Source organism: Canis lupus, chromosome 11, assembly GCF_011100685.1.
Source record: "Canis lupus familiaris isolate Mischka breed German Shepherd chromosome 11, alternate assembly UU_Cfam_GSD_1.0, whole genome shotgun sequence".
NCBI lineage: Eukaryota > Metazoa > Chordata > Mammalia > Carnivora > Canidae > Canis > Canis lupus.
Window position 1 is genome coordinate 34,859,545 of NC_049232.1, and position 25,783 is coordinate 34,885,327.

Below are 25,783 nucleotides of genomic sequence, written 5' to 3' on the forward strand. Positions count from 1 at the left end.
GTGTTCACAGTACGCGTTTCACATACGGAAAAGGTGTATGTCCCATCCAATCAATAATGCAGTTATCAAGTGTTTTAACATATTGCTGTAAAATGGTCCTGTGGCAGAATGAGTATAAATCAAAATTTTCTAACAATACAGAATGCAGATGATTACATCACAGCATGAGGCATAACCAAATGCCATAGAGGAAATCATTACACCGATCAGTAGTTTCCAGCAGAGATTTGAACAATTCGGTTACTATGTGAGCATATTAAAGTAGGCCATGGAAAGAGTTAAACCACAATCTGTTCTTTGTGTGGGAAGGCAGCCCTTGCTCACAGCAACCACAGCCCATGATAAGACCTCCCTAGCTCCATATACTTTCTGATGCCATGCTTTCGGCTTTCACTGTAACTACAAAAACTTTGTTTATCCCCCTTAGAAATAATGCAAAGGAAGCCCTGCTTAAGGAAATGTGGGCTCAAACATGCTTCGGGAACTCACTTCCTATAATCTGACTCTTACCATGATTTACTGATATGATTTAAAAACGTACATACATACTCATCAGCTAAGGAGTTGAGAATGTAAAGGATACAGGGGTGGGGGGAGGGCTTTGTCTCATTCATTTTACCCTTGCCACGCTTGTATAAATGCTATATTATTGCAACAGCGATTAGGCTGTGCGGTAACTCTTAAATGCTTACATCCTTAAGTACTATGTTCAGTGACATTTCATTTTCTTATAAAGACATCAAACATACTATTGATTAAATCTGTTTGAGTTTCAAATCATCATGTAGTAAATCTAAAAATTTTAATAAATTATTTTAAACCATCAAAATGCAAATTTGAGAACTGAATTTGGAATTTCTTAGCAAATGCATACAAAACAATGTTTTTTTTTAGATTGCCTTTAGTTTATTGCCAATGCTGCCAAATAATGTTTTAAAACATACTTTTTTTCTTATTGACAAATAGAAATAGCAAACTTTCTCAGCCCATAGAGTTGCCTTATAAATATGCTTCAGTGTTTTACTATTCTGTGGATTCCTTTCAAGTGAAACACTTGACAAGGAGACATAGCCTCCAAAAAAATGATGATAAGTAGAGCTTTGTTATAAGTCACATACACTTCTGTATTAACATGCCTTAAATGTCATCTCCCAAATATGACTGTTTTCTAACACTGAGTTGCAATATATTTTTAGTAATTTTGAGTGACATGGATAAGGAGAATAACTGTCTTCATCCAAAAAAAGAAGTGATAAAGGTATTCAAATGTCCTAATTAATAGGTTATCATAATAACACTTTAAACCATTAGGAAAGTCGTTTTTTTGTTTTTGTTTTTGTTTTTTAAGCTAAGCATATAAGTGACCTAAGATCCAATGGTTCTGTACTAAGGTAATATGTCATCTCACCCTTTCAGAATTTCTATTAAAATTCATTGACATTCCTCTTTTAAAACTTCCTTTAGTTCAACTAAATTGATAACATAAATAACCAAGTTACAAATAGCAAAGGTAAAAGTAAACAATCCTAATTCCACCAGAAATATTTATTTTTCTTCACAGAAACAATGGTTTCCATGAAAGGGATGGAAAATTAGACCAATATAGAGGTAGAAGAGTAAACACTAGATATTCTTGGGGCACTGATATATAACAATAAACCATCAAGAGTATGTTCCACGAAGAACTTGAAATTTTAATAATTCAATGCAATCATGCCAAGTAAAAGTTTTATGAGGGGTTTACATTACTTTTAGAAAAAGCAAAATATGAAATCATACATGATGGTTCTTATTTTTCCTTTCCTATCTGACTTATACTGAAATATAAATACTGACTTATATGGATATACTGACACTTTTATATAACATTTTGCTAAATATCAACAACTGTAACTGTAGCTCCTTTTGAATTAAAATTCTAAAACCTAGATACTTTATTGCAACTGAGACACTAAAGTTTTCAACCAATTAGGAATGCTTCTCTATTCTGTATGTACACATCCTAAAAAACATTTTGCTATAGCTAGTAGACTCTTACAACACAAAACTGAACTACTGGTCTAATATAAGAGTAACATCGCTAATGTGCCCTTACTTCTGCAACATCTTACATTACCTACCCATAAAGTCACAGGTATATTAAATGAGAATTGGGAAGCTACAGTTCCTTCTGGAGTATAGGCCTTAAATCCCAAAAAACTGTTTTAATACGTCAACCTACATTTACATTATTGAAACAAGAGAGAATGTTAGTCATCATGAATTAGTGTTGGTTAAGTATGTGTTCTTGAATACTAATGTGATAGCTGAATGATCATGCTGTATATGCTCCTAATATTCCATATGTCACGATGCTGCAATGTTATTTCCAACTTACAGAAATTAAGATAAAGCTAGTGACTTTACAGTGCATATTTAGAGGAAATAAAAAATGCAGTGTAATCGCTAGCAAGGTTTTTGAGCAGCTGATGCTAGAAATATAAATTAATATAGATAAGCAATCCTTTACAGGTGAGGATAAGTGATGCAGTACTTTGTAAGCGAAAAAGCCTACCTCAATTTGTTTTATTTGAACTACGCTTCAATAATGTAAAAATAATGCCAAATGAGCGTGGTTTACCAGAAAGAGAAAAAAAAAAAAAATCCTGATCGGTAATACGAAAGGTAACTTTTACAACTGAAGGCAATTCGTTATACCTGAAACAGTTTCATCATCATATTTATTGGCCATTATTCATACCTTTTAAAATACAAATAACTCAGCAACTCATTTTTCCAGTTTTGTTAAATTAAAGTGCACGTTACTTGCTGAAAATAGCCATATCTAAGTTAATCATACTCAGATGCCAAACAAAATATAAACAATAAAAAATGTGTCAGCCAAAAAGCTACAGGACTGTATCCAATCACTGAATAAGCCTTATCATTGTTTTCATCTTCATTCACAATTTATGAATGCCTCGGTCCTTTCCAATCACAATGGCTTCTGATTGTCATACAATTGAAATCTTAATCATTTGTCCACTATAAAAATGCATCATCGTGATGTTGGGATTTAAAAAAAAAAAAATTGCAACACACCTAAGACCTGGCGACACTTCTCTAACCGCGCAGTTTGCCACGCCAATGTCCAAGAAAATGCTTATCAACTACAAATGGGGACACTTCCTCCTAAGAGCTGAAGTCCACAGTCCCACACCTTTCGAGGTTTAAAATAATGCTTTAAATAACCTAACCACTCTGGGCTAAGATATTCAGTTAGTTCGCCAATGGGTTAGTTAGCTGGGCAGCGACGAAAACTGCCCCCAGGTAAGTCTGCTCGGGTCTCACCACTTTTCCATTTGACCGTCTGGTTTAAAATTATGTACACTGTGTTCCTAAAAACGTATCAAGCCAAGGTTTTATCTCATAACGCTGTTCCTAAAGTCTTAGGACAATTTTCAAAGTGAATTTAAAAAAAAAAAAATGACCTTACTTTTCCAGCACTACTGTCTGCCCTCCGAGCTACGCCCAAATATCGCCATAGGAACAGGTCCCCAGAAAATGAACATGTCCTAAAGTCCCTAACTTTCACCACGACCAACTAACTCGTGTCAACGTAAAGACTGGCTTTGTGGTGTGGTCACTGGAAACCTCCAAGTGCGGATCGCGGCGGACGGGAGTCTCAGATCCCCAAATCAAGCCGCGGCACGGGTCTCGGGGCCACAACCCCCGACTCGCCCCGCCGCCCGCCCACTGCCCGCGCAGCGGAGTCCAGGAGCGCCCGCGAGGACTCGCGCTGGAGTCCCCTCGCCCAAGTTCGCTAGTTGTTGATGAGGCTCGGTCCCCCCTCCCCCCGTAAGGGTCCGTCTCCGCGCCCCAGCGACCCACAGGGGCGGCGGGCACGCGGGCACCCGGGCAGCCGGGCAGCCGGGCAGCCGGGCAGGGGCGCCGCGCGGCAGCAGGCTCTCGGGGGGCCGCGCAGGGGCTGGCGCTGGCGCTGGCGCTGGCGCTGGGCTGGCGCTGGGCTGGGGCTGGCGCTGGCGCTGCCCGGCCGGGGCCCTGCCCACCCCCGGGGCCTCGCCCGGCCCCGCCGCCTGCTCCCCGTGCCCAGGGCGCGGGGCTGGGCGCGCGGGGTGGCCTCGGACGGGCGGCCGCGCGCCGGCTCCCACGCCGCCCCGCAGAGCCCGCCGCAACTCCGGGCCACTTCTGCGAGGGGCTGGGGTGTCCCGAGGTTCACCAAGGCCGTTGGTGGTCCGCAGAGGAGAGCAACGAAACAAAACAAAGGCATTTCGGACCGGAGAGAAAGCTCGAGACAGCGACCGAGACATGTACCTGAGTGAGACAGATGGGAGAATACATCATGACTTCGCCTTAAAACGCACTTTCCCGGAGATGCCCAAGAAAATCTTCGAGAAGCCAGAATTTCATCTATTCATTTTACAGTCATCTGAGCCCCGCGATGCGATCAATCAGGACGGGGCTCTGCGCCGGATCACCGCGACTCCACAACAAACCCAGTCCTCCTTAAATAGCCAAAGATTCAAGTTCACTCGGCGTGCTAGATTTCCCGGGGTGAAATCCAATCTACACTTTTAACCCTCTTGCAGTCCGGGCGCGCTGGCCCTGCTCGCCGAGGCCGCCGCCGCCGCCGCCGCCGGTGCTGGCTGCTTTTCGCTTGGGTTTGGGGATTTATTTTCTGTTTTGCAGTTGTTGTTGTTGTTGGGGGCTAGGGGGTGCGCGAAGGTTCGGCGTGGGTTGGATTGGGGTGGTGGTTGGTGGGGAAATGCTTTTTCAAAAAAGGCGGGGAGGGGGGCGCAGGAGAGAGCGCGGGAGGGAGAGCGAGGAGAATGTGTCACCGCGCTGGGAAAGTTCAAGGTTACAGCCCCGAGCACTGCGGCAGGATCCCGGAGTGGCGGCCGCAGGCGAAACTTTGCCGCGAGCCGACCATGTGTGTGCGCGAGGGGGAGCGTGAGCGAGTGCGCGCGGGTGGCGGGGCGCGCGCGGGAGAGGGCCGGGTGGGGGCGGGGTGGGGGGAGAAGGGAGAGGCTGGGGTGAGGGGGGGGGCTCGGGCGCAGGTCTCCCGGGCGGAAGAGGCTCGCGGCGCGGTCCCCGGCTGCAGCCGCCGCCGCCGCCGCCGCCGCCGCCGCCCGCGCCGGCTCCTCCGCGCCCGGCCGCCCGCCCGCCCGGCCGCCCGCTCGCCCGCCCGCCCGCTTCGCCCCGCGTCTGACCCGGCCGAGCGAGGAGGCTGCCGCTTGCCGCCGCCGCCGCCGCCGCTGCCCAGAGCCCGCGGGGGTGGGGGTGGGGGGTCGGAACGAGCTCCTGAAAAATCCCAAACGATAAAATCCCGCTCTCCCGCTCGGCTCCAAACTCCTCTCTTTTCTGCTCTGGGCTCTTTTTTTTTTTTTTTTTTTTCCCCTCCCTCTCTCGCTTTCTTTCGTTGCAAAACTTGGAAGTTGAAAATTTCACCGGTTCCACCCTCTGGACCCCGCTCGAGCTCTCTCCAAATCAGACTTAAGGATTGTTTTATTATTTAATTACACAATCATCGCTTTACTCCTCCTCCTGCAAACGCGCATTCCTTTTGCACCAGCCTCTCCACACCCCCCGCCCCCCACCTTCCTCCTCCTCCTCTTGCTTCTCTCTTTCTCTTCTCCTCTCTCTCTCTCTCTCTCTCTCCCTCTCATTTGTTAAAGGTCTCATATCGGTGCCACAGAACCATGACTTCCCCCCCCCCCAACTAGACCTGCTTTCCGCCCTTTGGGCAAGTCCCGCGCTCTCCCCACACCACCCCACACGCATCCACACCCCCGAAAGCCCGCCCTGGGAGAGGTATTTCTGTGCTCGCCGCGGACTCTTTAAGCCGCGGGAACATCCGAGTGGGAGAAGCACTGAGCCGGTCTGGGCCCGAGAAAGGAACGAATGGAAAATTCCCTCACACCCGGGCCGCCCCGGGGCCCAGGTTGGGGCGCCGACTCTCGCACCCGGGGCGGGCGCGGCTCGCGGAGCCCGCCGGCCGGAGGGAGGAGGGGCGGGCCGCGGAGGCGGGGGCCCGAGCGAACTTCGGCTCAAGTAGTTGAGGAGCGCCGGCGCCGGACGGGGGCGGGGGCGGGGTCCTCCGGGCTCTCCCCGGCGCGGGTCCGCGCCCCGGGGCAGCTCGGCAGGAGCGGCGCGCCGCGCCTCGCCGCGGTTTGCCGCCCTCCCGGGGGTGCCCCGTGCACGTGGCCTCGCTCGGAGCTGGAGGATCGGATCGGGCCGAGCCGCCGCCGCCGCCGCCCCCTGCTCCCTCCTCCTCCTTCTCCTCCTCCCGCGGCCAGCTCCGTTTTCCTCCTCCTGCAGCCCCGCTGGCTCGCTCCCAATCCCCACCCCCCGGGGCCCGGGGCGCCGGCGGAAAGCGGCTCCCTCCCCGCCGGGGTGCAGGCAGGGCGGGGCGGCGGCGCGCCCGGAGCTGCGGGGCGGGGGAGCGCGCGCGCGAGCGAGCGGGGTGCGTGTGCTGCTGCAGCCCTGCAGGGGCGGCCGCGCCGGCCTCGCTCCCGCGCGGCGGGCCCCGCCCCCGCCCCCGCCCCCGCCCCCGCCCCCACCCCGGCCGCCAGCCGCGGGGTCCCGAGTGAATGAACTTGATTTCGGGTGTTGGGAGGGAGGCGGTTCGCCTTGCACCCTCCTGCAGGCGCGCGCGCGCGGACACGCACACACACACACACACACACACACACTCACTCCCCGCCCCCCAAATTCCGGTTTTCGGCAAGGGGTGGGTGGGGAAGAGGTGGAAGCAAAGGCTGTCCAGACAATGGAGGGAGGAAAAGTGAGTGCCGGGGGCTCCGCGTCTACCTAGCTGGGGGCTGCCGGGGGCGGCTGGGGCCACGACCGGGCCTCGACGCTCCCAGCCCCAGGGCGGGGCCGCCTCTGCTCCCAACGGTGCGGTTGGGGTCTCGAGGGGCGCTCCGCTTCTCCTTCCCTCTTCCCCTCTTCCTCCCTCTCGGTTTTCTTCCTCAACTTTTCTCCTTTTCCTTCCCTCCCTCTCTCTCTCCCGCTTCTGCCCACCGTCCCCCCGCCCTCCCGTCCCCCCAGCGGACCTGAAGGAACCAGTGACTTTTTCCTTCCCCAAGTGGGAGTTATCCACATCAAGCATTTCACGACGACACATCAAGAAAAGTAGGCAGGTTCAAGTCAACCATGAAATGGTCACTTTTTAACCCCGTCCTGTCCTCATTAGGGAAATGCTCAAACACAGTCCGTTTTCAAAGAGCGCTCTTAATGAGGCGAGCTTGCCAAGTCTACCAGCTGCAGCCCCCGTAAACCCAGAGCCCAGAGAAGAAAGGCGCTGGGGGGCGGCGGGGGGGGGGTGTTGAGGAGACCGGAGAGAGGGGGGAGCGATGGATCTGGGAAGACAGGTAAAGTCGGGGAAATTTCGAGAACTCCCTCGAGTTAACCCTTCAGGGCACACACCACGGGGAGCAGCCTCCCTGCTACCCCGGAGGCAAAACCTCTAGTCCGCGCTCTGACAACGCTAATATCCTTTGTGTGGGTCATTTCTTCTTTTTTTTGAAAAGCCAGGATAAAGTTGACAGTCTTTATAGATGAAAGGAATGAGGTGACAGTCGGGATTAATCCAAATAAATACTCACTTCTCTCCCAGAAATTTTTAGGCAATCTCATCTCAGATTAAAAATAAAACCCCCAAAGCATCACTTTGTATTGCACATTATGCTGCCTCCCTTTTCTCACCCTCGTAGCGAAGTCTGAGGGGAGGGGGCGGGGAAGCGCTACTGATAATACCAGCTTTAACTACTGGAGTTTCCCTTTGAACAAATATTCAATTTAACTGGAGTTAATTTACCATAAAAGACATTCCCCTTGGCACGAATGCACTCATGTCCTTGAACACACCTCTTTGAATGCCTGGACTCTTAGAGAAGCCATTATTTCGGGGTCTCTTTAAAAATCCAGAGCCCATCTCTCTCTTTCTCTCCCTCCCTCCCTCCCTTCTTCCCTCCCTCCACACCACACCACCCCCAGTGAAATCCTGGCACCCAGAGAGCGCTCCTTTCAGCCAGAGATCCCAGAACCAGCCGCTGTCCCCTGGCAAAAGAGGCCCATGGCTGAGCCCTGGGCAAGTGTCTGCAGACATCGTACCCCTCCTCCCCTATTAGTTTTCCTTACCAACAGAAACCATTTCCCTCTGCCACCAAAAGTAGGTTGCATCCAAAAGTTTCTCACAAGCTTAAAAAAGAAAGGCGAAAAATTGACAACTGTTACACAGAAGAGCCCACAAATCCGCAGCAGCACCAGGGGTGAAGAAGCAGCGACAGACCCAGGTAAGACCCCAGAGAAGTGAAGATGTCTGGGGCCTCCCAGGCCTATCACTTAGGGGTTCAGATCTCTTTCAGGTGCTCCATGTTTGTAGAGCGCTTGTGGTTGGGTACAGTCTGATGAGCATGAAGGATGCTTGGTAGTTTTGAGTTTTGATTTGTTTCCAAGAAAAGGGGAAATTGAGAAAGGAGTAATGGTGAGATGGGGTAAATCAAAAGGGAAGAAAAAATGAGCAACAGAGATATCCTGGAAGGGCTTACTGGGTGCTCAGTTTATATGGCTTGGACTGTCCTCTCAGGCCTCCCAGCCATGGGCAGGATAGCTGACATTCCCCCCCACCCCCCACCCCACCCCCCAAACACTGCTTCTTCTCCAGCCAATGTCAAGGTCACTACCGGCCTTCTCAGGATGAACTTTAAAGGAGCCTTTTGTAAAAAGAGTCTGTCTGGTAGATTTGGGTGTATGGGACATCTGGCTTCTCTCAGCAGGCTCATCCACTATCTTTGATTTGAGAGGTACCAATCTCCTAAATCCCAGGTAGAAGAGTAGAGAGAGGAAGTGAGAAAGTGCATGCATTTTATTCACTTTCCCTTTTTCCCAGCATGTCTGTGCCATGATATTAAGAGTGGTTTTAAAGTATCTCTGAGAAGTTTCTGATACTATCAAAATGGGCCAAACACTTCTTAGACTTGGATACTTAGACTCTCCCTAAACTCTTTCTTCTCTCTCTCCCACACTGAAAGGTAATGACAGGCCAATTGCATTCACCCCAAAATCTGGTTTGAGGACCGAGAAAGAACTGAAAGCCTCCTGCAGCAGCAGAAATATTTGATATTTCAGAATTACTAAAGATCTCCTCTCTATATCACTTATTCCCTGCCACTGTATAGGGGGGGAAAAAGTTTCTTTTCTCACAGATAGTTTGTTGATCTCAAAAAGAATGCCAGTGCTTCAGGAGACTGGATTTTTCAAAACTCAATCGTATACTTGAAAAATTAAGCAAGTTACCCATTTGGAGCCTTTCACTGACCTCCAGAGAGGACTTGACATCTCAAGTACCTATCAATATTGATTTTCTTTTAACCTTCTCCCTTCTAAGAAAACTCAGTGACAGGTTGCAAATCCTGGGCAGTTTAGGGAAAGGTTTCTTGGAGCTTAACAAAGCTGTCATTTTCAATACACCCGATGACTTTTTTTTTTTTTTTTAGCTCTTGAATGTGATTTGAGGGAAGGCTCAACAACCACACACCCTGGCTGCATCGCCAATATCAATATTTTAAAACTAAATACAAAAGAGACAGATGACCTCCTGACCCCAGGAAACAGGCCTGCAAAACTGCAAGTATCCACCACACCATGCCCAGGGACCCTTCCTTCTTCCAAATGAACCACAAAAATCATACATGTGTAGCCCAGAAAACACAGTTTTATATCCACAAGCAGGAACACCAAAAATCCACTCAGAAGCACAGACATAAACAACCAACAAGTACTGAAATTGCCTGCACTTGATGGGAATTGCAAAATCATGCCCAGCTCTCTCAGCCCTTAAACTACTACTGTCAAATTAGGGTAGCAATTTTTCCCTCCTAGAAAATTCACAACTGGTTAAGCTTCCCCACCCCACCCCCCCATTGCCAGTGCTTTGCCTTTCACTGAAATGAATAAATAACCGTGGACTTTTCTTCCCTCCTCTGGGAGCTGTTTGGTGTCCCCTGAGGACAAAACTAAATGAGAAAAATGACGCTGTTAATAATGTCGCTGCTGAAATGCCTGTACTCGACTGTTAAAAAAAAAAAAAAAATACTATCCCACTAAGTGTGCTTACATTTCGGGCACATTTACAAGCTACAACTAAATCTGAACAGTGACTGGGCCAGATCCCTCTATTAAGGTTAGCTGGTTTTCACTTCTCTACAGAGATGAAGCCAGTTCATCAACGGAGATTCCCAACTTCTGAAGACATTTGCTCCCGGATTACAAAGTCAGCAGTTGCCTGTAACTTTTGCATGATTTATTTTAAACCTTGAAAATAATGGTAATAATTGCCTTGCTTCACTCACAATACTTCAAAAGTTACACACAGTCTCAATACACAGTCTCTTCGCTGCTAATACTGAGAAGGTTGTAGTTATTTCAACTACAGCTATTTCGTCCTTTTTCAAAAGAGCTGACCTCTAAAGTAAAACTGTACTGTCATTCTATTTCTACATATAAGTCGTTTTTTTGGTTGTCCATCTACATATGCCTTTGTGACATGAAAACAGATCTGTTTTAAGGAAATGTTTCAAAAGCTTTATCCAAAATAGCCAAGTAGCCTTTACATTCTGTACTAAAAATTGTAGAAGGGGTACTGCAAAGAAATTCAAACTTTCTGCACCCTTTTCTCGAATTCTTCCTTTGAAAACTGCCATTCTGTCTCAGAGTCAAAATAACACATAACAACAGAATTGTGCATTTTAACTTCCAAATTAAAATTTAACAAGCAATTGCAAAATTACAAATAGAAAAGACAATTGGGCCTACACAGAATATATGTTCAGTAAACTTTATCTCTGAAATGTTTTAACAATACAGTAAGTTAAATTTCAAAGCAATAAGATTGTCAAATCGTGTGATGTCACAAACTCTAAAAGCAAAGTTACAGATGTTCGTGACATCATATTCACTCATAATTATGCTACTGCTGCTCGGTCTGATCATATTAAAATTAAATAGATGTCTATGTCTGCTAAAGAATAAAAAGAATTTATTTTGGACATCAAACAATGAAACTGTCACCATTTATTGTCTGAAACACTCAGCTAATCAATTTCCTATTAAAACAGCTTTCAACAATACTCAGCTTTAAAATTCATCTGGGCCAGTAAAAACCTTTTCCCAGTGCACAAGAATGCAGTCCCAACCACGACGATAATTACCCTTCTAATACTTTTATTGCCCAAGCACTTTTTCCTGTGCTTCCCATCAGTTAGGCAAGAATCTGCAGTATATTGTATCAGTGAGTTGGAGTGCTTGACCTTTGCCCACATATGATTTAATAGGGACTTTTCAGCGCTGGAGCTTTCTCCATCTCTCATACCATTAAATGAAAACATCAAACCTCAAATGTAAAACTGGAAACCACAACGTTTTGTGTTTCACAACTCTTTGCAGTTTTTACTTAGGCTGCTTAAAGGTCAGCTTCTTAGCCTCACAATTCTCTCCCCCCACCCCCCTACAGTAAAGGTGCTCAAAAGTCACACCAATTCTGATTTTGATTAAATCTTGAACTCCCCAGTCAGATACACACATGCACCCTGCTTATTTACACGTGCATTCTTTTTCTAACCACATAAGCATGCGTGTATGGCTTTCTGGATTTATTCCATTTTAGAGCTGATTTAAATGTCTGTTCAAGGATGGGTTCAAAAGTTAACTTTTTCCCGCCTGTTGGAAAATTAAAATTACAAAAGATGGTGCTATAAGATTCATTCAAAGAACGTTAGAGTTAATCTTGTGTATTTTGGCGCCTTTTCCCTGCCAGCTACTGTACTGGGGGGCGGAGGGGGGGGGGAAGGGGGCGGGACTTGGAGATCTTGTTATGTCCCGTCTCAAGTTCAATGGCAGTTCTTCTAACCGGAGGAGAAGATGGCCATGTTCACAGCCCTAATAATAATTCCAATCACGCCACTTCGGCATCTTGTGTCAAAGTCGAAACTGGCTTCCCCGCCCCCTTCAACCTGAAAGCTGCCAAGTCCTCACACACTCCGCATTCAACCACAACTTAATGGATGGGATATTGTGCATTAAAATGTGTCCCAGACGTACTGGCGAAGAGAGCACAAGGGAAAAGGGAGGCGCCCGCGCGCACACACAAACACACACACATACTTACAGGGGTAAAAATCCTAGAGCAAAACCAGCAGGACTAAAAGTATTAGGAGCGGGAAGAAATCCATCATAATCTTTTTTAAAACGGGGAGAGAGGTGTGGGAGGACTAACAGTTTGATCCTGCAACTTCGGGAGGAGGGGGGGACACTAAATTGGGAACAAATATTGATTTTAAAAACTGCTAACATACTATCCAGAACTAAATAAATAGTACTACCGTCACTGATCTAAAAAAAAAAAATGCACTTTTAATGAGAATATATAACAAAGCTGTGCATATTCACCATAAAGTGAACGAAAAAAAAAATGCTGTAAGAAAAGAGAATGGACTACAGGGTACAACTAAAACATCATTTGTACAATAATTTTTCCAACATTGGGAGGAGGAGGAGAAAATAGGGAATTAAGCAGGGAAAATACTACATTTAACAGTTTGGGCTCACAATGTTACCAACTGATTCCCGCCATAAAAGTAAAGTTGCTAAACTAGAAAAAAAAAAAAAAAAAAGTACATGTTTGCATCGGCCTGGAAATCCAGCACTATAGGTCAACCTGTAAAGCAGAAATGACATTTATTTAGGTAAAACAGTCACTTCACAATGCACAAACAGGAAAAAAAATTGTGTCTGGGGTGAAGGGGGTGCAAGGGACAAACAAGACGAGCAAATAAAACCCATCATTTCAAAGCCACATACCATTGCACTGTATTGCATTAAATAAAAGAGATCTTGAGTCTGCAACAGAACCCTGGGCCGCTGACTTCACGTGTCTCAGGTACAGATTTGTGGATTTTCTCAAGGGCTGTTTGGGTGTCGCTTTTTGTGCTTAGTTTAAAAAAAAAAAAAAAAAAAGGCAATCCGGGAGTAGTCTTTTATTTTTTAAAGTATTATTTCTGCAATGCCCCAGTTCTTGGCCCGAGAAGAAAAAGTCTAAAAGCAGGCAGCCCCCTCAGTCTGGATATGCAGTTTTCCTTCCTCTCACTTGCAGAAGACTGTTTCCCGTGGTTGCCTTGAACGCCGTCCAGAGCGGGGGGTGTGTGCGTGTGCGTGTGCGTGTGTGCGTGTGTTCGGTGGGTTTTATTGTTGTTTTAGCAGGGCCGCTCCGGGCTGGGGGCCGCCGCGGCCGCGGGGTCGCGCGCTCGCCCCTTCCCCGCCCTCGGATTGGCCTGGCCGGCGGCGGGGCTGCCCCGGAACCGCCACCCACCCGCGCACCCTTTCCGCGCCCGGCCGCGCTCGCCCCGCCGCCGCCTCCCGGCCTTTCTCTTTCTCCGGCTCGCCGGCCGCCCTGCCCCGCCCCGCCCCGGCCGCCCCGGCGCGCGGGAAGCGCGGCTCTTCGCTTCCGCCTGGCGGCGGGAAGGAAGGCGAAAGGAGGAGCCGGGGGCGGGCGCGCGGCGATGCATATTCATCAGGGCGCCCGCGGCGGCGGCGGCGGCGGCGGCGGCGGCGGCGGGAGCGGCCCCGAGTGGGTGTGGCGGGCTGCGCGGCGCGGGCGGCCCTCGCGAGTGGCGGCTCTGCTCTTTGTGCAGCCCGGGCCGGGCCGGAGCGAGGCGAGGCGAGGCGAGGCGAGGCGAGGGGGCGCCGCCGGGCTCCGCGCGCCTTTGTGCGCCCCGGGTCACGGGGCCTCGCCGCCGGCGTGCGGGGGAGCGGGGCAGAGCCGCGGCGCGAGGCCCTTCGGCGGAGCCGGCGATGCCCGCGGCCGCGGGGGCCTGCCCTGCCGCCCGCCACGCTGCGCGGTCAACTTCGCAGGGCCGCGTCTGCTTTCGTGTAAGAGGGCTTCGGAGTGGTCCTCGGCCGAGCGCTACCAGCACCGCAAAACCACCCGACAGCACTTTTGACCTGTGTTTATATGCATCCGTGAGAATGTCAAGGATCCAGGGGTCGGTGCGAGAAATAATTAGCACCAAAAATAGATACGACCTCTGGGTCCCCAGAAGCAGACACTCTAGGTGAGGTTTGGTAGACCGCTCATGTTCATAAACAAAGTGGATTTGATTGGTTGTTTTTTTTAAGTTAAATGAAAGTAGTGCTTTTCTTAGTTTTTAAGTTAATCCAGTTATTTTCATTTTAAGCATGTATGGTGTGGTAAAATGCTTAACGGTGAAATTCAGTTGTTACATAATTCTGATTTAAAATCGAAGTTTTAGAAGTAAAAATATAACATTAGCCCTAAATTTACATGGTACTATCCCACGTGTGTTTAGAAAAGATTTTATTACAGAGATTTTGACTAATTATGTAATTGCACAACAGACAATGGCTTCAAATATCCTCTAAAATCCCTGTTCAATTATGTGATTACCAGTGGGACCGGAATAGCTCCCGATGAATTGTTCTTATCTCTCCACTAAATGTGAGCATGGCAGGATTTTAGTCTGTTATGTTTACCCTCAAGGTCCAAGAGAACTTAAACAACCTTGTTCAGGTTCTTGGTTTCTACAGTACACGTTATTTAAAAAGGAAGATACTTTGGCCTCATCACAAAAAAAAAAGAAAAAAAGAAAAAGAAAAAAAAAAAGAAAGAGAAAGGTCTTTTTTCTAATACACACACACACACTATATGGCTGGCTGTATGTGAGTAATACACATAGCCCATTTCAATGATAAGTGGAAAAGTAGAAATTGTATTGACCCAATTGGACTTTAGAAAATACCAAATTTAAAAATGGGTTATTAAACAGAAGGTTTAACAGTTCCCGATTTCCCCCCTAAGAAAAACTAGCACAGTATGTATCTATATGGCTTTGGGAAGGGAGTTGAGGATGGGCTTACACACATGTACACATATATAAGTATGTATGTATCTCCACACTTAGCTATAACTTCCCAAGGAAAATTAATTTTTAACATCTAACGCAATCCAAGTTAGGTCATTTTAACCACTCAGCTAGTGTAGCTATAATTCAGTCTACTCAGGCAGTCAATTCAAGTGGGTAACAAACAGATCTGTTTCCATTCTAGCATTTCCTAATAGTAGTTTCATGGTGAAGCAAATCACATTTAGCACTAAGGAACCAAATATAAAATATGAAAATTCGAAGCAGCTAAACTTTAAAGAATTGTTGAGGATGCAAAGGAGTGTTTAAATGGGCAGTGTTACCAAATTCAAAAACTTTTCTAAGTGTGCCTCAGAAAGTCTTTTCTCTTGCAATTATTTGAAGCCCATAGTGGAGTTACCAATCCTTCCCAACATCTATTTCATGCAAAAAGAATTACATTAACAGGAAGAATCCAGTTTTGTTTACGAAATATCCAAAGACGTGAAATGGAGAAAGGTGTAGGAAAGGGCAAAAAGAAGGATTTCCTGTGTTTTTCCAATGATAACTTGAATGAATCTGGAGTTAGTGTCACCTGTCAGAGGATTTCTGCCTAAGCATATTATTTAGTAATAGAATGTACCATTGTATGTCATGTCCAGTCTTTCATAGATTATCTTTTTTTATTTGCATGTAATTCATTTCTTTTGACATGTGATGCTTACAATACTTACTACTCTACCAATTACTCTTCTGTCAAGTATGTGCACATATCATAATTAAATGATATGCAATGCTCACAAAATAAGGAAATTGACTTCCAATCATGTCTTAGAAAAATCGGACTCACTAATTTGTAGTCATCGCTCCTAAGTCTCTTGTTTGGCTAATGGTAATAGTCTTCTAATCTACGCTGTTGGTTGATTGTCCAGTTTTCATATTTTGCATTGTAAATCAATATACAGAAATTAGGGAGTGCTTTTTTAAAATAAAATTATCTTGGTTAAAAACCTTTCCTAGAATATAATTAAGATCTAATGTCTTTATATATTCATCTTTCTAGAAATTACAACCATTTTTTAAAAATAAGGACTGCCCAACATTACTTAGGAATTTTGGCCCTCTGACACCTCTAACTGAAGTGATCCCTGTAGAAAGCTAATTTCTTTATGCCTTCAGTTGGAGGCACGATTATTCCTTAGAACTAACTAGAAGATTCACGAATACACTGACACTTTAGATTTTCTGGTTCTTCTTAAAGCCAATTAACTGGTAATGCAGTTTCTGTATGTTTTCTTCAAATTAAGAATTTTTTTTAATGTACTGCAACATCTGCACGTGTTTATCGTTGAGAATAATCACTATATAATTATTTCTAAAAGCATGCATTATTACAATGCTTTATGTCATAATTGAAGTAATTCTTCTACCCCATCTAAACCAGTAATTTTCAGTCATTACCCCAAAGGTGTTTATTTTTTCTTACTTCGCTATTTCTCAAAAATATAGGAAGTGTGTTTTTATTTCTATTATTTTTTACTACTAAAGGGCACACACTAATTTATTAGATTATTATATTTAGTCCATTATTATGCTAGCATGTGTGCAAATTTAATTGATATAATAAAGATAGTGGAATACTTAAGACATGACACTAAATAAACACACCGTCTTTTAAAACAATTGGATAATATTTTTTAGAATTTAAAAACTGCATAACGTATAAAGCTTTCTTAAACATTCATATTGCATATTGCCTCCAGAAATTAGGGAAATAGTTTCAAATATTTCTTAATTATTTAAAAATATTTAGAGAGTCTTTGCCAAGTTTTGGCACTTTGTTTTAGTTCTACAGATGAGAGCTATCTTCGTACAACTTTTACCGAGGAAAAGAGAATGCATATCTAGTATACTGTTGTGTAGGAGGAATACCCAAGTATAAACAACAACTTCCCGTAATTATTTTTATTTTCCATTGGTTCTAGCAATCTTTACTATAATCCATTGTGCCTCTTCTTTAGACATTGATTGTGAAAAATAAACACAGCATCTTTCCCACAAGACATAGTTGCTCACCACACAGAAGTATATGTGGGGAAAAGACTTCAAGAGATTACCAGATAAGCCCTTGCAATGGAGTCGAAACTCCACACCACCCAAGACAGGCACACCAGGTTCTTTTCTAACCATTGAGAGTATGGGTACAAAAATAAATACACACACGCAGTGTTCCTTCTTTCACTAAATGCATGCTGCACCTGTGCACACATATATCTGATGACATCTGCTAACATAATAAATCTCAAGTGGTTTGTGGTGTCATCAAAAACCTGAGATGGTGGTGTGGCTCACAGCCTCCCCAACCCCAGGCTATGGTCTTGTTAAATTTCACAAGCAAAACAGCGACAGACTTAGTCTCATTTCATACACAAACCAGGGGTTTTCAAGAGCAGGTTGAGGTGGTTTACCAAAAGAAAAAAAAAAATCTCTAGTTATGACTCAGTGTGTGAAAAATTTGCTCTCTGATTCAATGATGATAAATCAAGGATGTCTCACAGCTTTGAAAAAACCATTTTTCTGTCAATTGTCATGAATTCTCAACTTAAAGTATCCACCTTCCCTAGCCTACTTATGTTTTGAAGACTTACTTTACAAAAGAAAAGCTATGAACCATTAAATCTTCATATCTTGCTTACTCACACTTTTATATAACTTTAGTTTCAACCATCAAAATGCCCATAAAAAGAAAACAATAAACTTGAATGAATTTAGGCTGTAATGATGATTAAATTGAGCAAAGGAAACACAAGTGTTTTCTCAAAAATGTTCAGGATATTTTGTGCCATATGTAAGGTTTCTGAAACAACAGAATCACTAAGGTATTTTTTTAACCATTTTCAAAAAACAGAAGCATCTGGCAATCCAGAAATCAGTGAGGCAACAGGATGCAAGAAAGCGCTAGACAGTCTACTGATCCTTCAATATAGTTCTGGCAAAGGACCATGTTGCCTTTTGCTCAGTGGGCCATTTTCAACAAGAAAATGAATGTCAAGCCCCCTGCATCCACATCCTGGGGTCAAAGATTCTTCTTGGCATATCTAGAACATAGCGGTATCATTTCAAATTGCCCACTACGAAAGAAGATCAATAACCATATTTTGTGTTTTTATTCAATAACTAAGAAAGCTTCGATGCAGCCTAGGGAGTATAAGAGGAATGCAATTCTTCTACAAACATGTATCACATGCTTAATATGGGTCTTGACCTGGGGCTGGGTGCTACCGTACAAGGATGAATACATTTTTGAGGATTTCTGCAGTTACGATAGAGAGGCATATTTCTATTGCTTTGTACTAATATTCTCTTCTAAGTTTATTGAGAAAAGAGTAAGCTCCCCGTGGGATATCTTAAAAGCCTTCAAATAAACACACCAAATAACGACCTTTGGTTTTTTGCTCACTTTACAGGTCAATGATGTGGGTTTGTAGAATGAAAACAGTGTTGTTAGAAACCAAAGAAAAAGTAATTAGGGACGATAAGTCAGGTGCCCTTCCCACCCCACCCACCCACTAAAAACAAAACAAAACTCTTGAATAATACATTCAAAAGCCAAACTAACAAAGTCACGAAACTTTTGATACCACCGTTCTTCATGATGTGCAAAGTATTTTTATAAACAACACAGCGGGGGAAAGGAGGAGCAATGTTGGATGGGAAAATTCAGGTACACAGGCTTTACCTATGTGCAATTAACACTGTCTTAACAGCTTACTGTTTAAGGATGATTGACAAGCAAATACAGAGCAGGGTAGAAACACAAGTTTCAAGAACATACCTAATATCACTACCTCTCCCTTTTTCTCTTCATGTCTGGCACCATTCTGAGCTGCCCTCAATATTTCTTTTACTATTATTCTTAAAGTTTTTTTGTTGTTCTACAAACAAACAAGAGTAGAGACCCTTTATTTTTTATTTTTTTAAGAGTTGAAACCCTTGAAGTGAACAATTACCAAAATATAAATGACACCCACCCACATTCCCGTTACCTAAAAACCCTGTTTCATTTGCATATATTCCAATCCAGGATTTGCTTCCGTGCTTATATATTATTTGGCATAGTTATAAGATTTTAAAGTCAACAGAATTTTGTTCTGTGACTTTTCCACTTAACCTTCTATTCCCATCATTGAGATTAGTGAAAGGGTGCAACACTCTAAGATGCTAAAACTAGAAGAGACTTTGGGGACTTCCAGACAAGAAACAAAGAAACAAAACTGGCAGTATCCTGTGCTTTGCCCTGTCATCTTTTGAATGTTGGAATTCATTTAAAAGGTTGGAGCAGAATCCCCACCCCCTTTCTCTGGGGCTCAATGTCCTGAGTGCCCCATTGCATTCCACTGGCCCACTTTCCTCATGTGGGTTTACCTGCTTACCTCTCCCACCATGAGTTTGCAAGCCTTGATCTAAACCAACTGCTCTTCTTATAGCTGAGAAATCAAAACATGGTTCAGAGAGATAAAGTGACTTGATCAAGGCTACGAAGCTATTTAGCCACCATGCTGGCATTATAGAAGAGGTCCCTGACTCTAAACAAGTGTTCTTTTTATTGCCATTTATTTCAGAGCATGTGGAGAAGCAGGCTTCTGTGCATCAGCATGACAGCCTCACCAGAAATACTGTGACCGCAAGCTCCTTTATAGATGGAAATGTCCCAGGTTAACCACTCACCACCTTTTATGCTGCAGGTCATAATTAACATTTGATGTCCATAAGCCAGACACCTGAACCCACATAAATCCTGACCATACGCACAGTGTTCTTTCTCTCTTTAAAAAGAAAATATCAGAATGCAAGTTAAGGAAGCTGATCACTTTATGGAGATAATGTCAAATGTGCTCTCATTGATAAAGTAAAATACTTCGTAATATTCCTATCAGACATATCTCACAAAGGTGTGATGTTCTGCTAATACCCAAGTAGACAACCACTATCCCGGAAAATCTAAAGCTCCCGTATCCATGTAGATACAGTATTTTCTGAATGTTGAAATAGGACACAGGGTACCAACTAAGGACTTTCTGGAAATGAATTTAAGATTTTGGAAAGTTTTACAAAAGTTGGTAAAAATGAATCCTTGCTAGCTATGATTTAATAAATGGGCTTTATGAAAAATAATAAAAATGTATACAATCTAAGTAGGCCTGATCTCTATGTCTCTGTGGACGATTCTTCGAAATTTGCCCAGAAAGCAGGATTTAATTACAGTGACTGCCCTGCCGTCATTGCTGTTTGTGTCCTGTGCAGTTCACACTTGCTCATAGCACTTCATTCTTCCGACAGGACACCCGCTCTCTAGGTTCTTCTCCCAAACGAACGTCAATGTGGGGCTCCCACATACAACATCACAGAGTCAAAACGGTAAATAATTGAGAAGTTCATGCATTATGTACATGGTGAGGTCTATAGTTACTCTCTTGGCAGGCACAGGAGCGGTCCATATTCACCCAGACTCTAGGCTCATCCGGAGAAATGATCTTAATGGCCCTTACTCTGGCCAAAGCACCATCTGAGGGGAGCCATGTGGGCACACCACTGTGCATTCAGGAGGCCACACCCTATGTGCCAGGTTTCCCTGCGGTCCACATATGCTTTCTTCCAGAGCATGTTAAATGACTACCTACAGGCTGGATCTTCTTCTTTGCTGTGACCCAGGGCAGCACCTTTATTAAGCAAGGTCTCCCCTAGGGCAATGGTTTTCCCCAACCTTAAGTTAAAATGAGTGTCATAACAAGTGATAATAATTACCAGGTACTCAGATCTAACCATGGCTCTGCTCTTTGTATGTCACATTTATTATCTCTGCTCTTTTAAAGATGAGGAGCCTGAGGCTCAGAGACGTTGAGTAACTATGAGAGGTTATGGGGCTCCAAAACCAGGTCCTTCTAATTCCAAAGCCTATGGCCAAAGCTGAGAGGTACAATGCAGCAAAGATACAGTGCAAGACTATAACCACCCAGGCGAGTGTGGGCCTTTCACAGGAGCTGCCTTGGAAGGCTTTGCAAGTATTCCTTCAAACATTTTTATCACTCTTCTTTTGAAATTGCCTTTAGAACTCCAGGCACATTCTTTTAAATATTATCAATGGGATAGATCTTCTTCCTTTGAATGTGGATTTGAGTTTTGGATATAGCTATGATTCATTCAATACCCTGTGGTGATTAAAGAACTTCTCAAGCTGGGTAAACCAGTTTGGGGTGCAAACAAAGCATGACAGAATGTAACAAGACTATCTTCATTCTCCAGCGTTTCTGAAGGGATGGACTAGAGAAATGGAAGGGAATAGACTTGGACTTAGAGGCACCATGGTTGGGGGTTCAAATCCTTTCTTAGTCACCCGAAAGCTATGTGATTCTGGGAAAGGCGTGTAATAATTCTTAGCCAAGGTCGCCTTCCCTTTAAGAAGAGCGGTTAAGAATCTAAACTACCTGCTTCGATGTTGTTTGGGAATAAAAAAATATTGTACGTCAAAATATGTCGGGATGGAACGTAATCTTTTCTCAAGAAATATTTCCTGAATCTGATTATCAGATTATTATTTGTCTCTGTCCTTGTTCTTCGAATGTGGTGAGAGATGGTAAACAAGAGTTAACGTGGTCTGTGACAATGACCATACCTCAGGGCTCCTCTGAGTGCCACTGGGCTTGGCATATGGCATTTATTTGCAATTACAGTTTAAAGACCAAGATGGAGGTCCCGAATCCCCTGATGCTAAGGGAGATGGATTTGAAGGAGGCTGTGGTGTAGTTTGAAGTTTGTGAGAGGCAATTTCTGTCTCAAATTTACTCCTTTTGACTCTCTCTAGAATAGTGAGAACTATAATAGCAGCTTGAGCAAGGGCCCCCTCCTACACATTTATGGAGTACCTGCCCTATGACAGGTTCTGGTTCAAGGTGGGACATGGGATTCTGCTCCTATCCTCAAGAAAGTGCCCAGGGCTGATTTAGTGACAGGCATGGAATGATGCTACCCAAATGATAAGAATTGAGAGCACCTCAGAACCCATTGACACAACTCTTCAGGCAACAGAAAAGCACCTACTATTTCCAAGAAATTCAGAGTGAACAAAACAAACAACATTCTAGCATAGAGGAAAGAGACCTGGAATGGGGAGAGGGAGAAGAAAATACTGGAACAGCTAACAGAAATAGAAGCCTTGTGTAGCATTGCTCTAAATTCATAGGCCTGTCACGCTTCTTTGTGAGGTCAGAAGGATGATTTGAGAATTCTAGAAAATTTGCAGAAAGATGTTTATGTAAAGATAGAAAAGAGCTTTTTTTTTTTTTTCAACACACAGTAAATCAGGGGTATCTATCTATTGAAAATAGGGGATGGGAGCAGCCCTGAGGGGCTCTGTAGTGCTTTGGCAACTGATCTAGAACCAGCCTGGTCTATCCTCTGCAGTACCCTATAGTACAGGTACAATATTATTTCCACTTTACAAATGAGAAGACTGGGGTACAGGGAAGTAAAGAACTTAACCAGGGTCAACAACTCCTAACCAACCTCATACTAACTTTTTTTTTTGTCCCTACATGCCCCACCCTCAACAGAGTGGCTTTCCCCAACCTTGAAATCTCTTCTCCTTCATGTAGGGCTCATTCTAGGCCCCAACAATTACCTAACAGAGAGGCATAAGCAGTGGACAACCTTAGCACAACTATAGCATGACACTGAAGTCTGGCCAAGACTTGGTCAGTAAGGAGAAAGGAAGTACTTCCAAAGCCTTGGCCTAATTCTTTGGATCCCTCAAGGGTGAGATATAGTGACTTCCCCATCTCTCTTCCTCTGCTTTAAAAAAATAAATAAATTGTTGCCCAAATAGGATGACTGATCCATGTCACCACCATCCACATAAAGAAATGGAAAATTACTGGCAATCCAGAAACCACATTCTGCTCTCTGCCAATTACTACCCCACCATCTCTCCCAAAGATACCCACTGTCCTGATTTCTAACAATACAAAGTTATATTGTCCAGTTTTGAACTTTATATCAAGGGAAGCATATGATAGTTGCTTTTTTATGTCTGAACTACTTTTTTCAGTATTTCATGTGATACCCCTTCTTGCTCTTGCAGATAACAAAGGTGTTTTCTTTTCTCCCTACTTTGCAGTATGGATTCTTTTTTTTTTTTTTTTTTTTTTTTTGCAGTATGGATTCTATTGTATGAATACAACACAATTTATCTACTCTCTACTTGACAATCACTTGGTAATTTCCAGTTTGGAGCCAATAAAAATAATAGAGAGAAGAGCATTCTTCTACATTTGTTCCAGAGTTCATATGTATGCATTCTCTTGTGCATAAACCTAGGAGTAGAATTTCCAGGTTATGAAGTAGCCTATGATAAATTTTAGGAGATAACGCCAAATAGATTTCTAAAGTGACTGTACTAATTTACACTCCCACTAGCAGTGCGTGAAAGTTCTAGTTGTTTTACATCTTCATCAACACTGTTTAATTGGTCTTTTTTCTATTTCTGGGGTATAATATCTCAACGTGGTTTTAATTTGCATTTCCAGATGACTGATGAGGTTAGCTGCTTTTGGTTGGCCATTTGGATAGCCTCTTTTGTAATATGTCTGTTCAAATATTTTGGCCCCCCCTCAAAAAAAAATATTTTGCCCATTTTAGTTGAGCTTTTCTGTGTTTTTCTTATTCATTTGTAGGTGTTGTTTATACATTCGGGACCTGAGACCTTTGCCAGTTCTATCTGGTGCAAATTTCTTTCCTGCTTTGTAGATTGCAATTTCACTCATTTAATGTTGTAATAGTTTTGCAAGTTTTAAAATGCACATTTATAAAGGAATAATTGTCACATAATAAACTGTACATATTTAAGGTGTATAATTTTGATAAGTTTTAACGCTTATATACGCTAGTGAAACCATCGCCACAATCAAGATAAGAGACGTTTCAATCACCTTTAAGAGGTTTTCTGTGTCTCTTGGTAATCCCTCCCAACTGATCTGCTGTCTGTCATTATATTTTAGCCTTGCGCATTTTAGAATTTTATGCAGATGGAATCACACAACAGGTATTCTTTTTTGTTTGGCTTCTTTCACTCAGCATAATTTGACATTTATTCATGTTGTTATGTATATCAACAGTTCATTTATTTTTACTACCTAGTAGTATTTCATTGTATGGTATATCACAATTTAGTCATCACCTGTTGATGGGCAATTAGATTGTTTGCAATTTGGGGCTGCTATATAAAGCTGCTATGAACATTTCATGTACAGGACTTTACATGGACATAAGCTTTTAATTCTTTCAAGTAAATACCTAGGAATGAAATTTCTAGGCATATGGTAGGTATCTCTTTAAGGGTTTAACTTTTTAAGGAGCGGTCAAAGTGGTTGGGCCATCTCACAATTCCAGCAGCAATATATGAGAATTCTATTTCCTTTATATCCTTACCAATGTAGTATAATCAAGTCTTTCATTTTCAGCCATTCTAATAGCAATGTGGTGTGTTCCATCATCATTTTAATATTTGTTTCCCTAATATTTGTTTCCCTCATGACTAATGGTGTTAAGCATCTTTTTACATGTGTATTTAACATTCTTATATCTTCTTAGGTAAAGCATCTGTTCAAATATCTTGTTCATTTAAAAACTGAAGTGTTTGCTTTCTTATTATGAATTACTATAGTTTGATTTTTCACATATTATGGATACAAGTCCTGTATCTAGATTTGATATGATCATATATTTGATATATTTGATACGATCATATATTTGATATTTTCTCCCAAACTATGTCTTTTCAGTCTCTTAACCATATCTTTTGAAGAGGAGAATTTTTAAATTTTGATGAAGTCAAATCATGGATCTTGTTTTGGTTTTATCTAAGACATTTTGCCTAATCCAACAGCACAAAGATTTTTCTCCCTATTTCTCTTGGAATTTTTGTAATTTCGTGTTTTACATTGAGGTCTATAATCCATTTTGAGTTAAGTTTTATTTTTTTAAAGATTTTTTTAATTTACTCACGAGAGACACACAGAGAGAGAGAGAGAGAGAGGCAGAGACATAGGCAGAGGGAGAACCAGGCTCCATGCAGGGAGCCTGATGTGGGACTCGATCCTGGGACTCTAGGATCAGGTCCTGAGGCGAAGGCAGACGCTCAACCGCTGAGCCACCCAGGCGTCCCTTGAGTTAAATTTTATAAATAGTGCAAGGCATGGAATGAAATTCTTTTTTTTTTTAATATGGATATTCAATTGTTCTGATGCCATTTATTGAAAAGACTTTTATTTTCTCTACTGAATTGCCTTTATATCCTTGTTGAAAATTGGTTGTCTGTATATGTGTGGGTCTATTCTATTTTCTAGACTGATGTGTCTATCTTGATGCCAACAACACACTGTCTTAGTTCATATAACATAATAAGACTTGAAATCAAATAGTAATTAGTTCTCTAAATTGTTCTTTTAAATATTGTCTTTTGATTAACTCTTTTGTTGTATTGTTCTTTGGATAAACTCTTCGGGTACCTGGTTTGTTTTTTAACAAATTTTCTCTAAGAAAACTTGAATCTACTCAGACAGATACTCTTCCAACGTGGAGCTGGGAATAACACCTGTGGGTTTTAATGCCAGCATTCTTTTGGGCTTAAAAGTCATTTTTAGGGGATCCCTGGGTGGCTCAGCGGTTTGGCGCTTGCCTTCGGCTCAGGGCGTGATCTTGGAGTAGTCCCGGGATCAAGTCAAGCATTGGGATCCCTGCGTGGAGCCTGCTTCTTCCTCTGCCTGTGTCTCTGCCTCTCTCTGTCTCTGTCTCTCTGTGTGTGTGCCTCT

At 43.5% G+C, this 25,783-nt stretch overlaps 1 protein-coding gene and 1 long non-coding RNA gene across 9 annotated transcripts in view; one reads left to right on the forward strand and one right to left on the reverse strand.

Annotated features, from left to right (window-relative positions):
• Positions 1-13,229, reverse strand: part of NFIB (nuclear factor I B) — a 241,582-nt gene extending 228,353 nt beyond the window's left edge. For 4 of the 8 annotated variants that reach the window (XM_038552412.1, XM_038552408.1, XM_038552410.1 and 1 more), the window contains exon 1: positions 4,315-4,974. In XM_038552412.1, coding sequence (XP_038408340.1) covers positions 4,315-4,344 — 30 coding nt within the window. In that variant the 5' untranslated portion in view covers positions 4,345-4,974. Of the gene's footprint in view, positions 1-4,314; positions 4,975-12,861 lie in introns of those variants that run through there. The other 4 variants (XM_038552413.1, XM_038552411.1, XM_038552407.1 and 1 more) reach the window with 3 other exon arrangements.
• Positions 7,980-10,143, forward strand: LOC119873911. The gene is made up of 2 exons (XR_005366772.1): positions 7,980-8,297; positions 9,501-10,143. It is a non-coding gene; the product is annotated as an uncharacterized LOC119873911 (long non-coding RNA).
• Positions 13,230-25,783: the final 12,554 nt, after the last annotated feature.